The 23814-nt window shown below is 33.7% G+C and overlaps 1 protein-coding gene across 2 annotated transcripts; it reads left to right on the top strand.

The window, feature by feature from the left end:
• The first annotated feature begins 315 nt into the window (after positions 1 to 315).
• Positions 316 to 23814, top strand: LOC110022656. 2 transcript variants are annotated; one of them, XM_020721715.1, is made up of 10 exons: positions 316 to 648; positions 3932 to 3975; positions 4784 to 4898; positions 4995 to 5037; positions 5883 to 6538; positions 7653 to 7938; positions 8263 to 8542; positions 20687 to 20848; positions 21714 to 22193; positions 23206 to 23814. In XM_020721715.1, the coding sequence occupies exons 1-10, from the start codon at positions 459 to 461 to the stop codon at positions 23491 to 23493; spliced, it is 2544 nt and encodes an 847-aa protein (XP_020577374.1). In that variant the 5' UTR covers positions 316 to 458; the 3' UTR covers positions 23494 to 23814. The 2 variants fall into 2 exon arrangements, with proteins under 2 accessions (XP_020577374.1, XP_020577373.1); XM_020721714.1 differs by having other exon boundaries at positions 21711 to 22193.

The raw sequence follows: 23814 nt of genomic DNA, 5'->3' as shown, positions 1-23814 counted from the left end.
GAAAGAGTTCAAATTAGAATCAAACAGAACCGAACATGTTTTTCTTTAATTAATTTAAATGATAAAATCATAAAATTTAAATTTTAATATATAACCTAAAATCTCAATCCATATTTTTTATTTTTATTAAATTGTCAACAGTTTCATCGCGCATGCCTAAAAACATAGGTTCTATGTTTTAAAAAAATTACCTTGATTGTTCATTTATAAATAATAATGTTTGGGGTGGCCTGCATGTAATTATCCCATAAAACAAAGGGCTTTGGGCGCGCCGGAAGATAGAGTTATACGTACATATGTACATCGGCCGGTCCGCATTTTTCTACTTAGCGAAGACGGGTGCCGCAAAGAAGGGTTTCGTCGCTTCAGGGTCTCTGCTTCCACTTCTCAGCAGCGGGTGTGTGGAGACGAGCGCGAGAAGGGGAGTTGATAAGAAGGGAGAGAGGAGGAGGAAGAGGATGAACGGCGGAGGTGGCGGGGGAAGCAGGGGTAACGGCGCCGTGTCGGCAGCAGAGATTCCTTCTGGGGTGAGGAAGATGGTGCAAAGTCTCAAGGAGATCGTGAACCTTCCCGACCAAGAGATCTATGCTACGCTCAAGGAGTGTGGGATGGATCCTAGCGAGGCCGTGCAACGACTTCTCTCTCAAGGTGATGTCTTTCTCCCTGTTCTTTCTTTGCCATCTCCGTCTCTTTATGAATCTGTTTATAATTAATCGGTGCATTTGTCTGAGGAACCCTAGGAAGTAGGAGATATAGTGGAGTTATGGTTCGGGAGTTTAATGGTTCAAGTTTATGTTTCGTTGTGGGGCTCCGGCTGTTATCTGAGTTGGGAGGATCAAAGGAGTTATTGATAGTTGGATTTAGGATTTCTCTGCTCGTTTTGTGCTGAATTTTTAAAATTGAGTGTACAATCTGGTTGTTCTATTTTTCTCTGTACTACTTGATTACGATACACTTTACCGGGTGCTCTACTCGTGCATCTGTACAATTTTTTTGGCCTGGAAGATGAGACCAATTTATTCCTATATTGGATTTGGGGAAGCGGGTGGGTATTTCCAGCACTGAATCCCTTACTGAACAGTGGAGGCTTTGGTAGCTCTGTTTCATTCAATTTTTTTGCTTGAAGACTTTGAAATATGTTGAAAATTAAACCTAATTTTATCTTCTATTTTGCTGGCAATATTTTTTTGTTATCCCCGATTTCAACGCTTCTATTTCAATTCCTCCTATGCTCGATTCTCCTGCTTAGCAGAGGAATTGCCTCCCATCGGTTTCCTTCAAAGAAGGCGAGCCTTTTCTTAAACGCAAAAGTATCTATTGAGATGGTTGAACTAATCATTGAGCATTAGTCAACTAGGATAATCTTGGAACTGACTGGATGCTCTGTGCATTATAAGCAGAAGGCGGGGGCCAAAACATTAATATTTATATATAGTGGAAACTGAGAATGACAAAGATCTGAAAACTTCAATACAGAGAGGACCTGCTAGAGGTTTAGTTCAAATAGATTAGGTTGATTTAGGTCCATTTTAATCCTATGCATATTTATGATCTGTTTGGGGCAGCTGCAACTTATCCAACTCACCTGATAAGTTACTGAGTAACAACTTATCCATATAAGTTGACTGGCTGTTTGGGGCAGCTGTTTGAAAACAACTGATTTGGAGCTGTTTGTGGATAAATGACTATTCTGATCCTGATAAGTAATACTGTTTGTAGCAAAACTTTGTTGGCAATATATTTGATACTGCAGAAACAGAAAAGTAAATTTTACCTATGTTTTGAATCTTTTGATTTTTTATCTCTAAAAGCCTCAGAGTACTCTCATCATACTTAATTAGCTAGACGTAGTTTTTCATTATAATATATAAAATTGGAGGTCAAAGATATAATTTGATGCGGCATTGGTCATTGGAAACTATAGTTTGTTTAGCCATTGTGCAGATGTTATGAAAACTTATTGGCTTCAACAAGAAAAAAATCAATAGCGACGTTCTCTCATACAAAAATAAAAATTTTCTGACAACTTATTGGCTTCAACAAGGAAAAAAAAAACTCAGACAAAATAAACGTCCCTTCAACCTTACCTCAAGGTATTGAAGGAATTCGCCCTCCAAGAGGGAACGTAAGCCATTTTTGCATAGGATGGCCACGGAGCTGGCGAGCTCGGAGACCAGGGAGAGATTGCTTTCTCGCCTAGAAGGATCTCAGTACAGGAGACGAAGGCGCTCCAGCTCTGAAAAATCTCTCCAATGACCTGCTTGCTCAATGAATCAAGAATCGAACGTCGACTGACATTGGAAATTAGGTGAGAAGTGGATAGAGAAAGAGATGGGAGGCGGGCAGAGATTATGGAGAAGGGAAAACGACGAACGCGTGAACTCAAAGTTTGGAAGCCGTGATTCCTTCGTTACCATCCCATCTATGTAGGGCGAAGCTTTTTTCACAAAGTCGATGCTTTTGATCGTGAGAGAGAAGGGATCGTGAGAGAGACGAGAGCAGCGGGGGTAAAAGCTGCGAAGGAACGCGGGCCGCGAGGTCCCGTGGCCGCTTTTATTAAAGAATTAAATACGCTGTTTTCTAAACCGCGAGGTCCCGTGGGCGTGGGTTGGGATTCAAGATCATAAGATAGAAGTTATGGCATTGGTGTCCGGGGACAATATTAATGGTTACTGACAAGGAAATGGCTGCAATGAATGATAGATGGGATGAGAAAAGGACAGGAGATGAGGTGGAGGTGGTCCTTTAGATCGGAAGTGGTGGATGATAAAGTGCGGAGTAGAACAAGAAGAATCAAGGGAGTTGACTTTGGAGTGTGTTTTGGTTTGGGATTTGCATGGTTCTTGGTCAAAATCTGAACTATTTTCAGGACTTCCTTTCACATTGTTTGGTATACCTTTGCTCCCTTATATGAAGTTTATGTTTGTCTAAATTGTCAATTGCCACAGGAACATAAAAATTGGGTTGAAAACTGCCACTATATGACATAATTTTTATGCATGGTCTGTTCGGGACTGGGGGATTGCTAGTTGCATACATCTACATTTCAAAATACAGTTTGTTTGCTGGATTTCTCCGTACTTGGAACCATTTTCTGCAGTAGTTCACTGAAATCTTGGTTCCGAACTATTCATCTCCTTGCATTTGTACACATGCATGGTTTCAACTTATAACAAAATTGTCACGCCAACCCTCATGAGGATGTACTTTTGGGAGCTAGTAGAACCTTAGAAAAGTGCATCTTCTTATTTGTGGAAATAATTCTAGCAGCCAAGTATTGACGCATGAAATTTTTCTATGTTTACCTTGTAGGGTGGGCACTTTAACTAGTGAAAAAGGAGTTTTATTGCTTCAAACATCATATATTTTAATAAATATTAGAACAGGAATGGTTCTTCTCCAATTTTTTACTCTACGATGTTGTATTTTTTCTTGTGCTCGGTAAAAATATCATTAATATTTAGGTTGAGTTGATAGAAATGAGAATGCTAAGACGGGCTTTGCAAAATGTGTTAAGATAAATTAATGAATGATTGTATTAAAGGAATATTTGGAATGGTTTCTATGGAAGGCGCAATAATTGAAAATATACCTTGGTGGTTCGGGCATGTAAAAAGTAAGATATAAAATGTACCCACTCTATATGTAGATATTGTTAGAGACATACTGCACAACATGGATAAAAGTTGTTCAAAATAATTTGTGAACAATAGTCTCAAAGAACAACTCAACTAGAATAAGTGGAAAATAAGGATTCATAAAGTTAATCCAAATTGTTGGTGCAGGATACTGATGATGATGGTGGTTTGAAATGTTTTAGCTGTGATTCATACTAAAAAACTTTGCATTTGTTTTGAGTTTACTCATGCATTGCTCTCTTTAAATGATATTTTTTACATTTTGTGCTGTATTAAAAAATATGCTTTTGTAGATTCTTTTCATGAAGTGAAGAGCAAACGCGACAAGAAGAAGGAGGTTAGTTTTATCTTAAATTTATTTTGTATTTTGCTTTTTTACATGTAGCGGATCTGGAAAGTTTTGAAAGTTGAACTTCTTTCAATCATTTGTTGAATTTACCGATTCCAAAATTTTCCTCATTTGTCTTTTGAAATAAATATAATATTAACATTTTAATAGTTAGAAGTAAATGTCAAAAGTGGCTCTAACCTTTTTATGTATGTTCATTTTAGTCCCATACCTTTTTAGATGTTTAATTCAATCTCAAAACTCGCCAAAGTTTAGCCAAATTGGTCATGACATCAATTTTGTTTTTTATCTGGATAAAATTTGCCCCCAGGAAAGTTTTTATTAGGGCATTTTGGACTTTTTTGAGTAAATCCCATGACATACTTGTTCAAATCAACCAGACACCTAAAAATTTAAAATGTACTTATGGAGAGTTTCTCTCCACCAATTATTTTGTTCAAAGTAACAATGGTGTTGATGGTAAGACCTATTTGGCTCAAATTTTGCGAGTATAGGGACTAAATTGAACACATAGAATAATCTGGGATTAAAGAACACAAATAAAAGTTAATGGAATATTTCAGTCTTTTACTCTATTGGTTTATATTTTATTCCTTGCTTCTTCTGCATGATCCATTCAGCTCCCAGGATGCATTTGTGGTTGGAATTTTCTCGTACTCTTGTAATTTATTTATAAACTCTTCTTTTATAATATTTTCTATAGAAATTGCTAAGCATGGTTTGAATTGAATCAGTGGTTTTTCCTTTGATTCTTCTCCAAACCTATTAATTTCCTCATCAACTGTTTTCTCCCTAGATGAAAGAGCCCCCTGATTCCAGGTCTCGAACCGCAACTAACAATTCTGGTCGCGGAGTTCGGGCCATCTCTGATCGTGTGCCTCGATCTAGCTCCACCCAAACCAATTCAAATGGTATATCAAACATTAGCTACAAATCTAAGATATATTTTTAATACTGATTTTTTTTTTTATGAATCATAATCATTGAATTTGTTGTCCTCCTTTCAGGTTATTATGAAAGCAGTCGTGGTAGAAAATCAACAATTACGAGGTTTTTACTGTTTTCATCTTTTTTTTTCTCCAGGAAATTTGGGACATAAATGCAAATTGCCAACTAATAATATGTCAATTTTTTATAATTCTCTGATTATCTGTTGCAACAATGTCTTATTTGTAGTCCATAATTTGTATTTTATTCTTTTCTATGCTTAGAAGACGTTATGTGCATATATATATATATATATATATATATCTTTTAGAAATCTGTTTGTATTGGCAAGCTGTTGGTTGAATTTAGTATCCTTTATTGAAGTTTGCGAAGCATTTTTGCAGAAGTATGTCATCATGAATTTTCTGCAAATTAAAAATATTTTCCACTCAAATTTTTTTTGTCTATTGTCCCTTTCATTATCTTCCCTCTTACTGGAAAGGCATTGGAAAATTTGAACTGATGTACCTAAACAACTAATCATAAAACTCAAGCTCATCCGTAATCTCTCAACCATCTCCTCTCACAAAAAAATTGACTCAACACTTTCACATCCAGTGAAATTAATTATTGGAAAAAACACTAACATTCTCCGGCAATTCAAGGATACGAAGGCTATGTACGTTAAGGTTTGGTTGAACACACCCGGGTACTGACCTTTTCCTGTGGTACTTGCATCAACCTTTCAATTTTGGTGGCTAACAAAAATACATGAATAATTTAATGCATTTCTTGAAAATCAGTGTTTGATGACAAAAATGTTGTTTTTATGTAATTCTCCAATATTCTTAATTGTGATATATCAATTTAGTTGATGATTGGAATTCATTTCTTGTGTTACATTTTAATTTTAACTCGTACATTCTTTGTGGTGTTCATTTTGGATTTTTTGCTTGGTTTTGGTGCAGCAAAAGTGCAGCTTCGGAAAATCTTCCGCAGGTAATTGGCTCAGTTAATGGGAGTTCTCAGCACTCTCAACCACCATCAGCGTATCCACATACTTGGGCTGGGATGCCTGGACATGTTTCCATGGCTGATATTGTTAAAATGGGTAGGCCTCAAGGCAGGCTGTCTACTTCAAAAGTTCATGTTTCTCATAATCATGCAGCATCAGATTCAAGTGACAAGTATTCAGTGAATCCAGTTCGGCTACCTGAGTTGGATCAGAGAGTCCATATTTCTGATGAGTTTGTTGAGGATATAGATATTGAAACTGAAACAACTAGGAATGTGCATGTTTCTGATGATGGTTGGCCCTCTGTTGACCAGCCCAATTGTGGAACTGCTTCAGCCATTCTGGAAACTTCTGGAGCTGCTACCTCTTATTCTGATGCATCTAAGGTTGAATTGGTTGTTGATGAACCTCTGTTGCATCAGGCTTTAAATGAAGATGAAAACCAGGAGCTGGATCAAAGTTCTAATTTTGAAAGTTTACCAGAATCTGAATCTGTATCTGATAGAGAAATTCAGGCGAACAGTTCTGAAGATTTATCCAAAGTCAATGATGGCTCACCACAAAATATGAGTGTTTATTCGTCCCAAAGGCATTTATTTGAGAAGCAAGGTTAGCTTTTTCTATATTTCATTTTTCTGATTTTATTGGCAATTTTAGCTATTATCTTGAATTTTTTGTAATCAAAGTTTTCATCCAGATGAATTGGTTAAGTATAATATAATTATTCTGTGTTTTGTTTGTTGTATATGCTTCTAGATTAACGAGCATGCTCCTTAATAGCTCTGGCTTTCCATGGATTGAACTGGTAGCTTACTGATTAATGAGCGGTTGTATTTATTTATCTATCTCCGAGACCCTTTTTTTATTTGGAGTCATGTTTGGCTGTTTGCATTGTTTTTGTTTATTTTTATGCAATATTACCAAACTAGGGCAAACACACGTTTAAAATGTTAATTTGGTAGAATACTGATCTAGTTGCTTGAGAAACTGGCATTTCTTCTAGCCAGTGGTGGAATTTTTTGATAGCATTACATTTGGGCGGGTGTAATTTCTCCTAAAATTTAGCTGATACAAATTCTAAACAGGCATGTATTAACTTTCATGTTCTATATTAGCGCTGGAAGCTTGTTGATTCAGTGTCAGATGGAGATTTTATCTTTTTGTCTAGGTAGATTTTATTTTTGGTGCATTTACAAATATACCACACAATTCTTATGTATTTACTTATCTAACCCTAAACTTCACTTTTTTACATTTATACGGCCCAAATCTTTCATATCACAAAAAAATACCACCATTTTAACATAAAAAAGTAAAATACACTTTCTCACACATAGGTAAGGTGATACGCTTGTAAAAATTGAAGTTTAGGCGTTAGATATGTAAATACATAGGAGTTTAGTGGTATGTTTGTAAATCTTCCTTTATTTTTTATTTCTCTATCAGCCTTGTAGTTTTTGGAGGCATGTTGGAGCTATTTTAATTTAATTATGGAAAGATTTATGCACTTTATGAAAAACACAGTTTTAAGATGTTTTTCTGTTAATATGTTGATCAACTTACTTTAGAAACTATTGTGAGTTGAAAGTCAGTTTTGAAAAAAAATTATGAACTCTATTATTACCGGGCATCTGTGTTCCTCTTATCTATCTTCTCTCACTTTCTTTATTTCTCAAGCAAAGCTGTTGCATTTCACTTCATGGAATCTTTTTATATTGTCCAGACGAAGATGTCGATGTAGAAATTTCATCAGCTGCTGCAGATTTGCAGAATGTCAAACTGCAAAATGATAATCTAACTGCACCATCTTTGGAGGATAATCCTGCTGTAATAATTCCTAGACATCTGCAGGTTACTAATGCTGACTGCTCGCATCTGAGCTTTGGTAGTTTTGGGTCTGGATTAGGCTCTTCCTTTTCTGGATCATCACTACAAAAACCGCTGCATGATCATTCAGAGGCCACTAAGGTCCCCGATGAAGTTCCGTCAATTGATCATTCAGAAGCCAGGTACCACAGCCATATGCTATATTGGGAAATTTACATACGCACCATGCAATTCTCATGGATTTACATATCTAACATCTTAGGTTTGATATTTACATTTATCACACCTTGGTGTTTTAAACCTATGCATACAATGGTGCATTTGACTTGTAAAAGGTTATTAAGAGTGGTATTTTTGATGTGATGTTGAAGATGTGTGTTATGAATGTAAATATTAAAGTTTAGGTGTTAGATATGAAAATACATAAGAATTGTTTGTTATGCATGTAAATGTCCCGATTATCTTTATATGATTTTGAGCTATAAGATTTGATGCATCACTTGCAGGAACTCTAACTACTATGATAATGATGAACTAAAATCCCAAATAAATGAAGACGCAGTTTCAAGTGGCGTTATGAATACTGTGAATTATGAAATGCCTTCAGCTTCAGAATCTGAGCTCATCAGGGATGATACAGTGAATAATACACATGAACTGCAATACAGTTTTCCTTCATTATCTGGTTATGGGGCTTCAACATCAGCGCAACACAGTGCTACTGCATTTTCCCATCCACAAACTAATTTACAAATGCAAAATTTTACCTCTTTGTCAACTCTAATGGTAATCTTTTATCTTTTGGTCTCTTTTCTGACTTCTTAATCATAAACCCTCGTTACATAGGTCTATAATATTTTTTTTAAAATCAAAATTGAACATTTACTTTATTTTTTGCCATGGAAGCCAAGGAAATTGTTCTTTGAATTAGTTTCTCTGCTTATTTTTGAGTCAGTCTTCTGGTGTTTCCAAACTTAACTGCCAATTCAGTCTGTTTAACGCCAACCATGATGGGCCCATTGAGCCGCTCATAATTTTCATTGATATGCCACCTGTTATCATTTATTATTATTTTGTCTTTCCTTTATTTGTCTAGCTTATCTATGTATTTTCTCTTAAATCTCTTAGGACTCATTTGTCATCATTGTGGGGATTTTGTCCATGTCTTCTATTCATATGAGTAGCCCTTGTAAGTATAATTGGTCCTAATTTTGATTATTGTCCTTTATTCTCGGTGGATTCCAGCAAAAAAGACCTTCATGGAGTTGCTGTGGAGCCCTATTTCATTTGATACTTTTATAGATCCTTATGAGTTCAAGTTCATTTCTCCCTGTTATATTTGGTTATTTCAAGTTCTGCCACCCTTGTACTTGATTTGCTACTGTTTCTTGCCCTTCATCAGCTTCTTAGCATGACCCATTTCCACCATTCTTCCTATGCACCTTTCTATCAATTTGGTGTTATATCCTGCTTATTGAACCTGGAAAGCACTTTTCTCTTCGATGATTGCTTTTTTCCCTACTGTTCTATTATCTTATTGCTTTTCTGTTTTTTGCTTATTTCTCTACTATTCTCAGCTTCTCACAATTTCTACCGATTTTGCACTTTGCTACATTAATGCAGTGATTGAAATACTTTTAATTGATTTATATACCAGTAGGAAATCTGAAGGAAAATTTTTAGAACCTTTCTGAATCCTTTTTAGACTGTCATTATGGTCTTATGCAATAGCATTGAGAGAGAGGTTGGCTATGGATAAAAAAAAATTATGAAGATCATTTCTCTATGTTGTATGAATCTCCATTCATTTTGTTTACATAAACAAAAAAAAAAGTTCATGTTAGTTCATTCTGGCATAAAATTTCATTATCTTTCTAAACTTATGCTCCATTAATTTTCCTTGGATCTTCATTATAAGATTTATAATTTAATTCCTCATATATAATATGGATATTCCAAAATTTTGCTTATGTAGTCATTTGACATCTTTGTAGTCTTCAAAATTTCATTGAAAAGATTGATTAACTAACTACTGCAGTATCCTCTGCGGCTTGCCAAATTTTAATGGTTATCTTTTTTGGATCTAAAACATTCCCTTTATGTAACTTTTTATTTTTGCTTTTTTGGATCAATCTATAATCTACTACACTATATTGTTTATTAATGTTTTTCAAAATAATTTTATTCTTTAAACACTTCTTTGATAATTTCTTGAAGTAGCATTCTCATCTTTTCTTTATCACTTCATCTTTAAGAAATTATTATTTTCACTTTTAATGCTTCTAATTTGTTAGAGTCTATCTTGACCTCTTTTCTTTTGTTTCAGTTATCATACATATTTTTTCTTCCTTTTCAGTACTAGATCTATTATATTAAAACTTATAACTTTTTCTCACTTTCTTATACTTTTCATATGACTTGTAGCTTTCTATAGTCATTTTAAGTTTTAATCATACAACCTTTTGTCATTCTTCGAAAGCACATCAAATAAAAATATGCACATCTAAATCCTTTTATAGATTATCCTATCAACCTATTTAAATTATTAGGTATATGCACTAGTTCATCCAACTTTTCACAAAATTGCTTTTTAAATTTTTCTTCTTTTTAACTTGAAGAGCATATGTATTTAACACAGTCATGATATTCTTATAGATGGTAATATTTTTAGTAATCATCTATCATTATTTTATTCATTTTACAAACTGATCATTCAATTATATATCACTATTTATTCCCTAGTCATGTCATCAACCTTCCTCATATACAATATGCGATGATTACCGTTAATTTCCTACAAACTCACTTGTTTTCTTCTAATTTTTGTGCGTATCAATTCTCTGATCTTTTTAATAAAAAAATAAATAAGTTTTAAATCTCATATTTAAATTTCTGATTATAGCAAATATTGAATATTTAAAATTTAAATGTTAAAATGCGATTTGAATTAAGTTCAAAATTTAGTTGTAAATAACTAATCTACCTTATTTTTCTACCCTTTAAAGTTGTCATCTGTTCCTACTCTCTCTTTTTATCAGCTACCTCATTCTATTTTCTCTCTTTCAGATTGTCATTTTATTTTATCCTTTGTCACTTTCAGAACATGAACTCAGGGAGGATGCTTGGTAATGCAAAAATGTGCTATAGTTTTTATCTTTAAAGAATGATCCCTTAACTAAGAAATGAGCTCAAATAACTTGTTGTGTAGCCACAAAAATGATCACTTTAACAGACACTTCAAATAATGAATGTGTGATTTTGCCACTATCGTCCAGGACACTCAAACTTTACTTAAACATTATTTTTCTTGTTTATTAACTTGCAAAAAAATAAAAGGAAAGAAAAAAAAAAGATTTTTAGCATGTAATTTGTTATATTGCTAATCGCACTAATAGATTCTATTCCTATTAAGCCTGTAAATCTTCTCAACCATCTGCTTTAGTCTGCTGAGATATGTAAGAAGTATGTATAGTAAAAAATGACTTTGTAGCTAGGTGTTTATTTCCTTTATTGATGATCATACATGTCTTGGTTTTTAGTTTATGTAATAAATTTTGAAGTTGGACAAATTTTTTAAATATTTCATTACCGTGATCCATATGCCTGTTAGTTTAAATTTTAGGTCCTAAAATCAACATTGCGAAAGAGTACTTTAAATCAGTCTTAGGAAATTATCTCCTATATGATAGGATTGTCCAACAAAGCTCGTGTGTTGACACCTAACAAAATGGGGATATTGAGAGGAAAAGTTGATCTCTTAAAGGTGGCTAGATCACTAATATTCTTCACAAATACCTCTAAATATCTTTGAGAAGTTATCTTAATAACTACATGTCTCATTTATAGAATGCCTTCAAATGTATTTAATTCTCAAACTACTGCTCAACATCTTCTCTTTTCATTTTCCAACCGAAAAATAAATTAAAATTATATAGACGAAACTTACTACAATTACATAATTGAGGGGGAGGAAATTAAAAAAAAATTATTGTTGAAATTTTATTTGATTGTATACCATCTTCTCTTAACAAACCCATTACTCTTTGTTTTTCATTCAGAATTCATTACTCCATCACCACCTTATTAGTTCATTGAATCTAGCCTCATCACAATTGCGAACTCTCTCATGATCTTATTCAGACACCCAGCCTATGCATGATAAGCTTTATGTCTATATTTTGTGGGGAAAGAAAAAACCAATAAGGGGGCAATCTACATATCTCCAGCACAAACAAGAATACAAACATGGTTTAAGAACCAATGAAATACAAACTTGTGAGAATAAATATATGGATACTGATATTGATATCTATTATCCTATGTTCTTAAGAAAAGGGATGATATCATGCACCGAACACCTAGTTTGTAATTTCTTGACTTATAATGTGCTCTCATAGATTTTATGCTTTTTTTACTTTTTTGTTAAAGCATAGGTTCCAAAAAATATTTATGAAGCTCTCAAAACTCTCACGTAGATGGAGATTGTAAGGAAAATTAGGAATGATTTATGGTCACATGAAGCAATTTGGAAGTCAAATACAATGTAGTGGTATTTATATTTGTGAAGAAATATTATTAAAAAGATAATTAGAATCAATAATCTATCAAATGAAAAAATATTTAAAATTTCATTGTGCATATTGCTACCATTAGTATTGAAAAAAAAAAAAAAACTATCCATGATGACAAAACACAATTATATATTCTGACATTTCACCTCATTAAAAATTGAAAATAAAAAAAGCCAACAGTTTCAACCGAATTATATTTCAACAAACTTTCAAATTACATATAGCTTCACCAAGGCTTGGAATGAGCTTTGATAATCTAATCTCCAAACTGTGCATGATTAACACATACAATTCAACTTGCAGGAGTGTGTTGAGTAATTCTGACCTTTTCATCTATACAATCTAGTTATCTCAGGACAATTTTTTATCTACATTAATCCAACAATTTGTGAACAACAAATTTTCATATACAATAATATCAGTCCCTGCACATCGGTTTTCTATTTCTACTGTACTTTATTTTGAATTGTAAAATTAAAGATTGGTCTTCATATTTATTTATTTCCTAGATAGTTATTTTTTCACTTATTGTTAGACGACTTCTTAATATCTTATTTACACACAATGATGGAATAAAATTCAGTTTTAAAATTCTCATTTTTACTTACCTTTTTTGTTATTTAAAATTTTAAGAACATTATACAATTAAATCTTATTTAGTTGCTGCCTGAATTATGTTGATCTGTTGTCAAATTTGAATTCTATCGAGTGAATTTGATTGGTTGTGAAAAATTTTGGTAAAAAGATTTCTCATTCCATTTGAATTTTTGCATATCTAACATGCCAAAATAATATTCATCATATCATAATGACTGCGTTCACTTCTAACAGATGGAGTAGTGAGGAGATCATTTTAAATATTAGTATTTTGATGATGGTTCTGACAAAGCATTGTGTTATTTTATGTTTGATGGGGGATGGGAACCTTTATATTTCCTGCCTTGGTGAGCTTACTTGAGATATTTTCTTGATTGACTCCGTATATTTTGACGATAGTCATTGACATGGGGCTAGAGCGCCAATTATCTGAACCAACTGGCAAAAAAACTTCCAAGGTAGACTGATTCAATGGGAACGGGCGTTGGACCGAGTGAGATTTATAAGGGGCGGGACTGCCACTGCCCCCATTCCTTTCCTTGCGTGATCTCGTCCTATGGGAAGTCTTTAATTGCTGTTTCTGGATTTGGACTGCCGCCCACTCCTTTCCTTTTGTGTGGGAGATTCCTTTTCTATCCCTTTCTTTTTCTTGTCCATGTAAGAGTCTATAAATTGTTGTTTTTTGGTTGTAGGGTTCAATTTTTGCTTGTTATTGTGTTCAGATTTCTCCTTTGTTGTTTTTTTCTCCCTTGTTAAGGCTATATCTGACGACGGGTGGTGCTTGGTTGCATCCCTCTCCGAGGTGGTGCTTTGATTGTATCCCTCTCCGAGGTGGTGCTGTATCCTACCTTGTCTTCTTCCCTAACCTGTTCCTACATCCTCATAGACCGCCAACCACTTCCTCTCTATCCACAACCGCCTGGCTGCGCCATCTACCGCAGCTGTCCCTGCTGTCCAGGTCACTTCCTAGGCAGCTGAACCCCAATCCCAGCTTTCTTTCCTGTTGTCCACCAACCCAGACCCATCCCCACATCAGGCCGCCCATTACAGCCATTAGCTGGGCTGTCTCAGCCCTCCAGATTGCCTACCTGCCCCGGTCAACCCTTCCCCTGCAGCCACTCTTGTTGTCCAGCACACCTATCGGCCTCCACACTCCTCCCTAACTGACGTCGCTGCCGTCAACCCTTCCCTATACCCTTAACACGTTGTCGACGCCAACCACTACATGCGGGTCTTCGTCTGGCCATAGCCGGAGATTAGTTAATATTGTCTTCCCTTTTCTGTTTGCATCGTGTTGTAACCATCATTCAATGCTAATAGAAGTTTGCCTTTTCGTTTATTATAATTTCTGAACTAGTTCTGGTATCAGTCATCAGATTAATTAAGTTGATATTAATAGAAATTTCTTGCAAATTTATGAACCCTTAAGAAGGGGTACATGGCATGTGACCTTTACATGTGTGTGAACTGAGTTTGAAATTGGATCTATTCATGAGAAGCTAGATAGAAGTATGGGTATCTTGAAATAATTAAGATTCTATTTCTTATCGAGAAAAAATATGAATAAATAACTGTTTTGTGTCTTCATTCTAATTTTGTTTTACCAACTTTAAGTCATATTCAACAGAGACCTACATATAAGCCAAAACTCCTTCCTGAACCTAATTTGGAATTTGAATTCATCTTTGAACCTACACCTGAGCTCGACCGGAAATCTAAATTTGATATTGAAATTGCGTTTTGAGTTAAATTTTGAGCAGCGCATATTTGTGGCTATGAGTTTAATCAGGGGATTGCCGAATAAATTTTTCATATGAATGTCATTTAAGCAGGGTTTTCCTTTTTTATTGGGCTCTCCATGCCTTAAACTGTTTAGATAAGTTTTTGTTCTATATTAGAAACAATTTTTAACTTCATTTCATTATTTAAGCACGCAAAATATATGCATAATGATTGTTGCTGCTTCATCATTATCCTTTGGGGTTATAATGCTATATTATGTCTCAGCTTATGTATTTCCTTTTGGTCTTTTTTCTCTTCACCTACAGGAAACCAGAGACAGAGTTATCATTAGAAAGCTAGAATCGAATGCTTATAATGTTGAGTTTTTTCTTATAATTTGCTTTTATTTTACTTTTAATAGGGAAGCTTTGTTATTATATCGAGGCAAATTTAAAGATTTGATGTTCATGCCTATGCTTGATCTCTGTTTAATTGCAACCTTGTTAGTGCTTATTTTACGACTAGTTCCTTTTTAGCACTAGATTGATTAGATTGTAAATATGAGATTATTATCAGGCTTTTGGGTTCATCGTTATTTAGTTTATTTCATTAATGGCCACCTTCATATTATGATATTTTTTACCTGCCTCACCACCTTCTAAAATAGTATGAGACGTAGACTTTGTAGGCCATGGGAAAGTTCATAGTTGTTATCCCTTTATGCTTTATATTTGAGTAGACGTTAAATACTTTTTGGGGGCATTTACATACATGCCATGCAATTCTTATGCATTTACCGATCTAACTCCTAAACATTCATATTTACCTGCATACCACTCAAATCTTTACTCCACATAAAAAAAAAAAAACCACAATCACTATATTTTTAAAAGTGAAATTCACCTTTTTTTTATACATAGGTTTACGACACTAAGTTGTTCTAAGTGTAAATATCAAATTTTATGTAGTTCTGTTTTGATTACATGGGGAGAGGAAACTAAGAATTGGGGAAAAGAAATGAGCCGAACAGAGGAAGAGGGAAGGAGGGGTTGGTAATATGAATGAAAGGTGGAGATGAAGTGAAAGTGATCGGAAGCTGAATAAGTTATGTTCGCATTTAAATTATCATGAGGGAGGTATAAATTTACATATGAGTAAAGTGACGCATGTTAGGGCTTCCTCGTAGTCTGAGGCAATGGACGGCGAAGTCTTATTCTAACCTACCAACGAAGAAGAAGAGGAAAGGAAGGAGCATCGTAGAGGAGGACGGGTTGAGATCATGATAGAGAAAGATGAACCGACGCCGAGAGCTCGTGTGGGAGAGGATCTTTGTGCACTTTGATCACTCGATCCCGAGCGACTGAAGGAGAAGAAAGGGAGGAAGAATTTGCGGCTTTGTAAGAGTTATCGTACGATGAAGGAGGAGGTTGCGTCCCTATCACGTGCATAAGAGAGGAGGAGCAGTCGTGAGTCGCGTGGTTGAAGGGAGGGCTCCACCAAGAGGGTTTTAAGGGTAAGAGGTTATATTATATATTATATTTATAAGTTATTATTTAAATATTACTTAATTAATTCAGGTTCTTTAAAGATTAGGTTTTTAAATTTAATTGTGTTTTGTATAAATTATTAATAATAATTATTTTTCACAGTAATCAAACTTAAATTATATGTATTAAAATATTAAAATAGTGCAATACAATAATAATTGATAATTAAATTAAAATTTAGTTAAGTAAAGTAATAATTAATATTTTATAGATGATAATTTGATAGAAGAAATACAAGTTAAGAGAAAGCAGACCGTCCATCAACGAAGCGAGTATTCGTGTTCTTGTACTATGGTGATCTTTGGATTTTTCTAAACCAACTGCATTTGTTGGTATAATATTAGTTATATTGAAATTGCAGAAACTCATGATTTTGAATTCTATTAAATTTATGTTCATATTGTAGGAATAATATTTATGCATGTCATTATTGAATAATTTGACTGCTATGCAAATGATAAATGAATATTTTTTTGTTAGGAAGTGATATTTTTATTGGATGTTTGTATGTGCATGATTGACTATGATGGAGTCACCCTTGATGTTACTAGTGAGTGAACACTAATGTATCTGTGCACGTAAATGAGAAAAAAAATTGATATTGAAACAATTTTTAGACGCTGTTTCTGTGATAGTTGTATAGATATGAAATGATCTTGATACAAACTCTTTGAATAACATGTTAAATATTTATATTGATTTATAAAGAAGTTTAACCAATATGCCTGTTGTTTTTTTCCCTTGTATTGCTATAGTTTAGGAGTATTAATATTCTCCAACTTGTTTAGCTTATTATATTTTTAAACTAATTTTTCAGGTTAATTAAGCGATTAAAAATGAGAGATAAAAGAGAAAATGTTTATAGAAGATGCGATTAATCAGTAACAATGTAAATTAATTTTAATGTTTTAAGTTAATTTGATTAGTGACTCTTTCTTCTGTTAATAGTAAGTTATGGAAAATGAATAACGAAATTTTTAAATTCACACAGTCTGACTATTTGTACCTGCATTGGTAAATTCTAAGCTCCGGACCAGATCTTGAAATTTCGGGTGTTAGATATGTGAATACATAAGAATTTTGTGGTATATATATGTAAATTTCCCAAACTTTTAATATTCTTTATTTTCATTTATATTTTTTTAGAACATCCATATTCTTTTCTTCTTTTAGGACCCATTTATCATTGTATAATAAGTTTATGGGCTGTTAGGCTTTTAGGTTATGCTATTCCTTTACTAGCCCTATTAATTACTATTTAGACCTAATTTTGGTAAATGAGATGTTTCCCTTCCCTTGGATAATTCGGTTTTCACAGAATATTTCTCGAACTCATTGTGATGCGTTCCTTCTTTATGAGTTATTGAGTGCCATTTGAGACAATTGAATTTTGTTCTCTTAGCTACAATTACTTCTTCCAATCTCTACAAACATTCCTTCTTTGATTTTTAGTAGATTTCAGCCCACCATCCACCTCTTTGCATTTAAAATGATCTAAAGAATCAATATAAAACTTTCTTTATATCATCTACTCATAACAAACTAGAATGCGTTCCAAGAAATGTTGGCTTTCCTAAGCCCTAGAAAAAGTTGACTAACTAAAAAATACATATAATTAGAACTTTTTCCCCTTGAAAGTCATCGTCCAAGATTAGTGCCGTTTCTTCTGCAACTGTAGTTTTTTTCATTGCCGATAAAAGATACAGTAAAAACAAAAAGCTTTAGTGCAAATAATCTTTCTAGAAGAGGCTCAATAAAATGATAAATTTTAGATATGGAAATAGCCTTTTCAGCTTTTAAACATGATTATTAAGAAATAAACTCACTGTAAAATGATAAAAAATGCGCCAATATTTTATCTAACTTGATAAACAATGAATAAATGTTCAATGTACCAGTTGCCATTGTTTGATGATTTGTAAGCTTATTCTTTCTCTTAAGTGCTTTTATAAAATTGGTGACCGCTGTGAAGTTTTTTTTTTTTTTTGAATTTCTTTTTATAATTTCAAAGTCTTATAAGCTCATTCTATTCATTTAATGCTTTTATAAATTTGATGATCCCAATGCAATTCTAGATAATTTTTCTAGCATAGTTGATATGTTCTAGTTGTGATCCAAATATTTCACATTTTTTTATTATTTTGGCAAGAGAATCAAATTTTATTTTTTCATTCATTTCTTAAATTTTTTTCTATTTTAATCTCATCTGGCTGTTATGGAAGTTGGAAATATTGGAACTAAACAAGTACTGCTGGTAGCCCATGATTTGGTACCCATATAAAATGCTTATTAAAATTTATTGTTAAATTTTGAACTGTAAATTTAAGCAACAGTGATGTAGAGATTTGTGTTTGATTTTTCTTATGCTGTTATAAAATGTAAATTTGAAACTAATGCAATAACATCTAAATTTATAGAACGCAAGCTATTGATTCATTACTATCCTGCTTATCTTTGATGACATCAAAATATTCAGGCCAAAGATGTTTGGCCCACTAGAAATTATAACTATTAAATTGTAGATGACCAGTGTTTAGGATCCAACTCTATATTCCTATTTGCTATTTAGTAATGGTCAAATATATTTCATCTTATTTGTGAATAATATAATAAAATTAATGGAGAGGTTAATAGAACTTAGAACATTATTTTGGTTAAGAGAATCAATTTCTTTCATGCCATGGAGATCCAATATGGAAGCAATTTTTTGTTTAAATAATTAGTGAAAAAACACAGATGTTTAAGAAAGGATATTCATATGATCTTTTTATTTTTATTTTGTGAAGACATGATCGAGTATTATTAAATTGATTTGGTGCATATATAGAAGAGAAGTGTGTACATCAACTGTATGGTGAAGTTATTAAAGATACATCTAATGAAGCACAAACTAGTATTAATAGTATTTGTGGCTTGAACAAAAGCTTGCAATAACATTAGGGTTAGGTTAAGGTTCAACATTGAATATATATTTGTTTGCAATGGTTGTGGATAATTGTATATGTTAGAAATGATATTCAAATTGTCATGCCCTTGTTTATAATTTTCTTTTTATGAGATTGTTGTTACAAGTGAGACATATGTCCAAATTGAGAGTTAGAATAATATGAAAATATATTTAATAGATAAGAGCTTATGATTAATAAAACAATGATTCTATTATTACGTGCAAATTAATGTTTGCGATATTCCTAATTATCAATGAATGTTTTTAAAAAAATAAAATGACAACTTGGTGCAATAGGTATAAAAGTTTAAGCTTTAAGAAATTGCATGAAAACCTAAACATATATTTTCATGAAATTGCAATTTGGTTGACTCTAGATGTATTGAATCTGGTATTAAGCGATAGGTCATTGATAGCCATTTTAAGTGTGATTGAAATGAGACTGCTAGATGGTTGCGGGACAAAATTTAGAAGGATCAATTGAGAAATGAATATATTAGAGAAACTATGAGAATAACATCTATTGAAGATAAGATAGTTGAGAGCAAACGTTGATGGTTTGGACTTGTATAATGTAGGGTAGAACTTATAAGGTGAATAGATAATATTAGGGTTGAAGGGTTTGGTAGGAAAAAAGGTTGATTGATGGTAACATAGATGGAATTTTTGTTTGAGATTTTCATATAAGCGGTGCAACACCTTACAGCAATTAATAATAAAAAAGAGGATTCATGAAACCAACATCCCTTATCTTTATTTTATTTGATTGTTAAGAGTTATTACTCACCCTCGTGAAAAGTTTTTTTGGTCCCTAGCGGTCTTGTGCTTACCTCTTATGATTATGATATTTGATACACTGTTCTTTATTGCTGGTCATTTTTTGTCAATTATTACATGTCAAAGACTTCAAACTTGTAAACCAGATTACTTCTATCATGAATTTCAGAATCTAGTTTGCTTAGTCATCCATTGTGTTTCTTATTTCATTTTTCTTATTATTGCATTTATATTCTAGTATCGTATTTCTTGGCAGTTTTTATTGTGAGTTATGGAAGTATTCCCTTACAAAATTATTTGCAACTTTCAAAAATGCCTCAGAATTCTAGCCAAAGTTGAGTTAGATTAATTTTTTGAGGAGTGAAGCCTTGCATAAGATGGAAGTCAATACTGTCATTTTTATTAATCTTAGGCCACTAGGCAGACTATTGCATTGTTGCAGATTTAGAATTTTTGTATCAGTTACGAGGGCACATATTAAACTAAAATGATTTGGACCATTTCATTCTAATCTTCTAGTGTTGAAAAACAAGTTTGCTTTATGAGCATGCATGCCTGGAAGGGGTTAAATCTTCTGTAGCATGAAAGCGAGGAAGAAAACTGAAGGTTATATTTTTAGAACGGGAACGTTTACCAGCATGCATGTTGGCGTCAAATCGCAAATCTTTAATTTTTTGTAATATAAACCAAATGCTATTTATGCTTGAATGTTTTATTTTTGCGCTATACCCCCCTTAACATTATTTTTTCAATTGTAAATTTCTTGCAGCAACCATATACTAGCTCCTTACCAAGCAGTTTATTGGCACCCACTCTTCAACCCCTTAGAGATATTGATCTTCCTTTTTCATCTTTACTTGCATCCCAATCACTGTCCACAAAACACAGTGCAACAAACTCTATTAGTGGGCCGTCCAATTCCATTCATGAGGTAAATTTTCTCTCTTCACAACTGTTTTTTGCTTATGTTTGGTTTCATGATTTGATAGTACTGAACTTAGTTTCTTCAGCTTTTGATTTGATAGTCTGATTTTATATAGTGCTTGCTTCTCATATTACAATTTGAATTAATTTCTAAAAGTCATCCTTGTTTTTCTTTAATTATTTTTCTATTTGCTTGTTCTATATTTTACTTTCATTGAATGCTTGAGGATCACATTCTCTCGTGGCTATTTTGACAGCTTATTGATGCTAGACTGTGTGTGTGTCGATATATATGTATATATATATATATATATATATATATATATATAGAGAGAGAGAGAGAGAGAGAGAGAGAGAGAGAGAGAGAGAGAGAGAGAGAGAGAGTTGACTCGATGAACTAGGATGTAGATCAATTTTAACCTGGGTTCAAATCTGGCTTAAAAATTTATACAAAACAGGCTCAACTCCTCATGCAATATTCAATAGTCTCCTCATGCAATATTCAATAGTAATGGATGGAGGATTAGGCTATATAAAGATATAGCTGAGAATAGGATTTTTAGATATAGCTGAGAATAGGATTTTTGTTGCTATGACCCTTTCTTTTTGATCATGTACATGTTATACCAGCCACTATTGCTTTGATCCATCGAACTAAAACTTCATCTAAATGATAATTTTGTTGCCAGGTCTTCTGCTGCTACACAAGTTCTAATAATATCTGTTTCTATTTTTTTATCTCAGCATTCCTATCTCTACTTTGGATAATTCAGCACCATAGACCAAGCTCTTTTACTTTTATAGAAGTTCTAATGATATCTGTTTCTTTTCATGTCGTTAATGTCTTAACTTGAGTTTGGATGATACAGCAGAAGGCAAGCGTGTTCTCCAATCTCCAGCAAGTTCCTCAAAGCTCCTCCGGCTCTAATCTTCCTGCTGGCCATGCAATACCTCAACACCTTCATATCAATCCCTATTCTCAAGCAACGCTACCTTTAGGTCCATTTCCTAATGTGATTAGCTATCCATTCCTTCCTCAGAGCTACACTTACCTGCCTTCAGCTGCTTTCCCTCAAGCTTACACTACCAACGGTGCCTTCCATCAGTCTTCATCAGCCGTTCATAATGCTGGCTTAAAATATACACTCCCACAGTATAAAAGTAGCTTATCAATGACCAGCTTACCGCAGCCTGCTGCTGTGGCCTCCACATATGGAAATTACAATGGTTCTGCTAATATTCCTGGGAATTTTGTCTTGAATCCGTCAACTACCTCCACAAGCACGACACTAGGATTCGACGAAGCATTAAGTGCTCAGAAAGACGCGGCGCATTACCTCCACCTTCAGCAGGTAAATATTGTTTATCACGCACTTTAAATGTGTGGAGATTTATGTACATGCTACTTAATTCCTATGGATTTATATATATACACCTAAACTTTGCTATTTTCATTTATGGTGCCAACATCCTTTTTACATATAAAAATACCAGTATTTTGATTTTTAAAAGTGAAATATGCCTTTTCATGCATAGGTAAAGTGGCTATGTAAAAGTTGAAGTTCTGGCATTAGGTATACACAGGAAATGAATGGTATGTATGTAAATCTTCCATGAAGGGGGCATTTAAGTACATAGCATCCAATTCATATGTATTTACATATTTAATACTTAAACTTTCTATTTTACATTTTTAGACCACCTGCATCATATTACATAAAAAAGAACACTTTTTACTTCTAAAAAGTGAAATACACCTACAGGGGCATATATATAAAAATTGAAGTTTAGGCGTTATATATGTAAATACAGAATTGGGTGTCAATCTTTCATGACGGGGGCCATTTTGTACATACTACCCAATTTCTATATATTTACATATCTAGCACCTAGGCTCTGCTTTTTTACATTTATACCGCCCACATCTTTTATGTCACAATAAAAATACCACTATTTTGTCTTTTAAAAAGTGAAATGCACCTTTTCATGTATAGGTAAAGTGACATATTTATGAAAGTTAAAGTTTTGGCATTAGAGATGTAAATACACAGGAATTGAACAGCATGTATGTAAATCTTCAATGAAGGGAGAATTTACGGACATATCACCCAAATCCTTGTATTTACATCTCTAACACCTAACGTTCCATTTTTACTTTAATACCATCCACATCCTTTTTTATCACATCCAAATTATCACAGTTTTGTCTTAAAAAAAGTGAAATACACATTCTCATGCATAGGTAAAGTAACATATACGTAAAAATTGGACTGTATGTGCTAGATATGCAAATACACAACAATTGAGTGGTATGTTTTATTTAATGCCTTCTTTCGCCTGAACCTTGCTGCTGCTTGTCGCTAGAATGAGAGCTCACCAATGTGGGTCCATAACGGCAGTTCGAGAACTGTGTCGCCTCTTCCCCCCAATACATTCTTTGGCTTCCAAGGGCAGAGTCAGCTCAACAACTTCCGGCAGGCCCAGCAGCCCCCTCACTATGGAGCGATGGGCTATGTTAACTTATATCAGAATCATCAGCTAGGTGGTGGTCAGTCTCAGGAGCATCAACCGAATCCTGGTGAGCCCAACCTGAATGGTTCTCAGGGCAATCCCTCTCAGCCCTCTCACCAGATCTGGCAGCATGGTTACTGATGCAGATTGTTCCAAGTTTAAGCAGACTGTGCTTGAGAAGTTTGATGGCCTGTCAATGTGTGTTACGGTTTGATCATGCGAAGGCTCAGTAGAGTGTTTTAGTCTGATCAACTGTATATATACTTGAGTTATGTTGCAGGCTGTTATTGTTTGCCTCGAGCTTCATGTATTTTAGGCGTTGAGTGGTTCCTGGTTTGTAGTGTGTTGTGTGTGGGAGTAATTTAGAATGTTTTTGTTGGTGCGTTTTGAGTGAGACGTTTATATGGACTTTTGTTCTGTTGTCTTTAGTTTAAGTTAATCTAACCAGCTTCTGATTTCTAA

This window comes from Phalaenopsis equestris, unplaced genomic scaffold (genome assembly GCF_001263595.1).
Source record: "Phalaenopsis equestris unplaced genomic scaffold, ASM126359v1 Scaffold000202, whole genome shotgun sequence".
NCBI classification, from domain to species: domain Eukaryota; kingdom Viridiplantae; phylum Streptophyta; class Magnoliopsida; order Asparagales; family Orchidaceae; genus Phalaenopsis; species Phalaenopsis equestris.
This window is presented reverse-complemented; position numbering and strand designations above follow the sequence as displayed.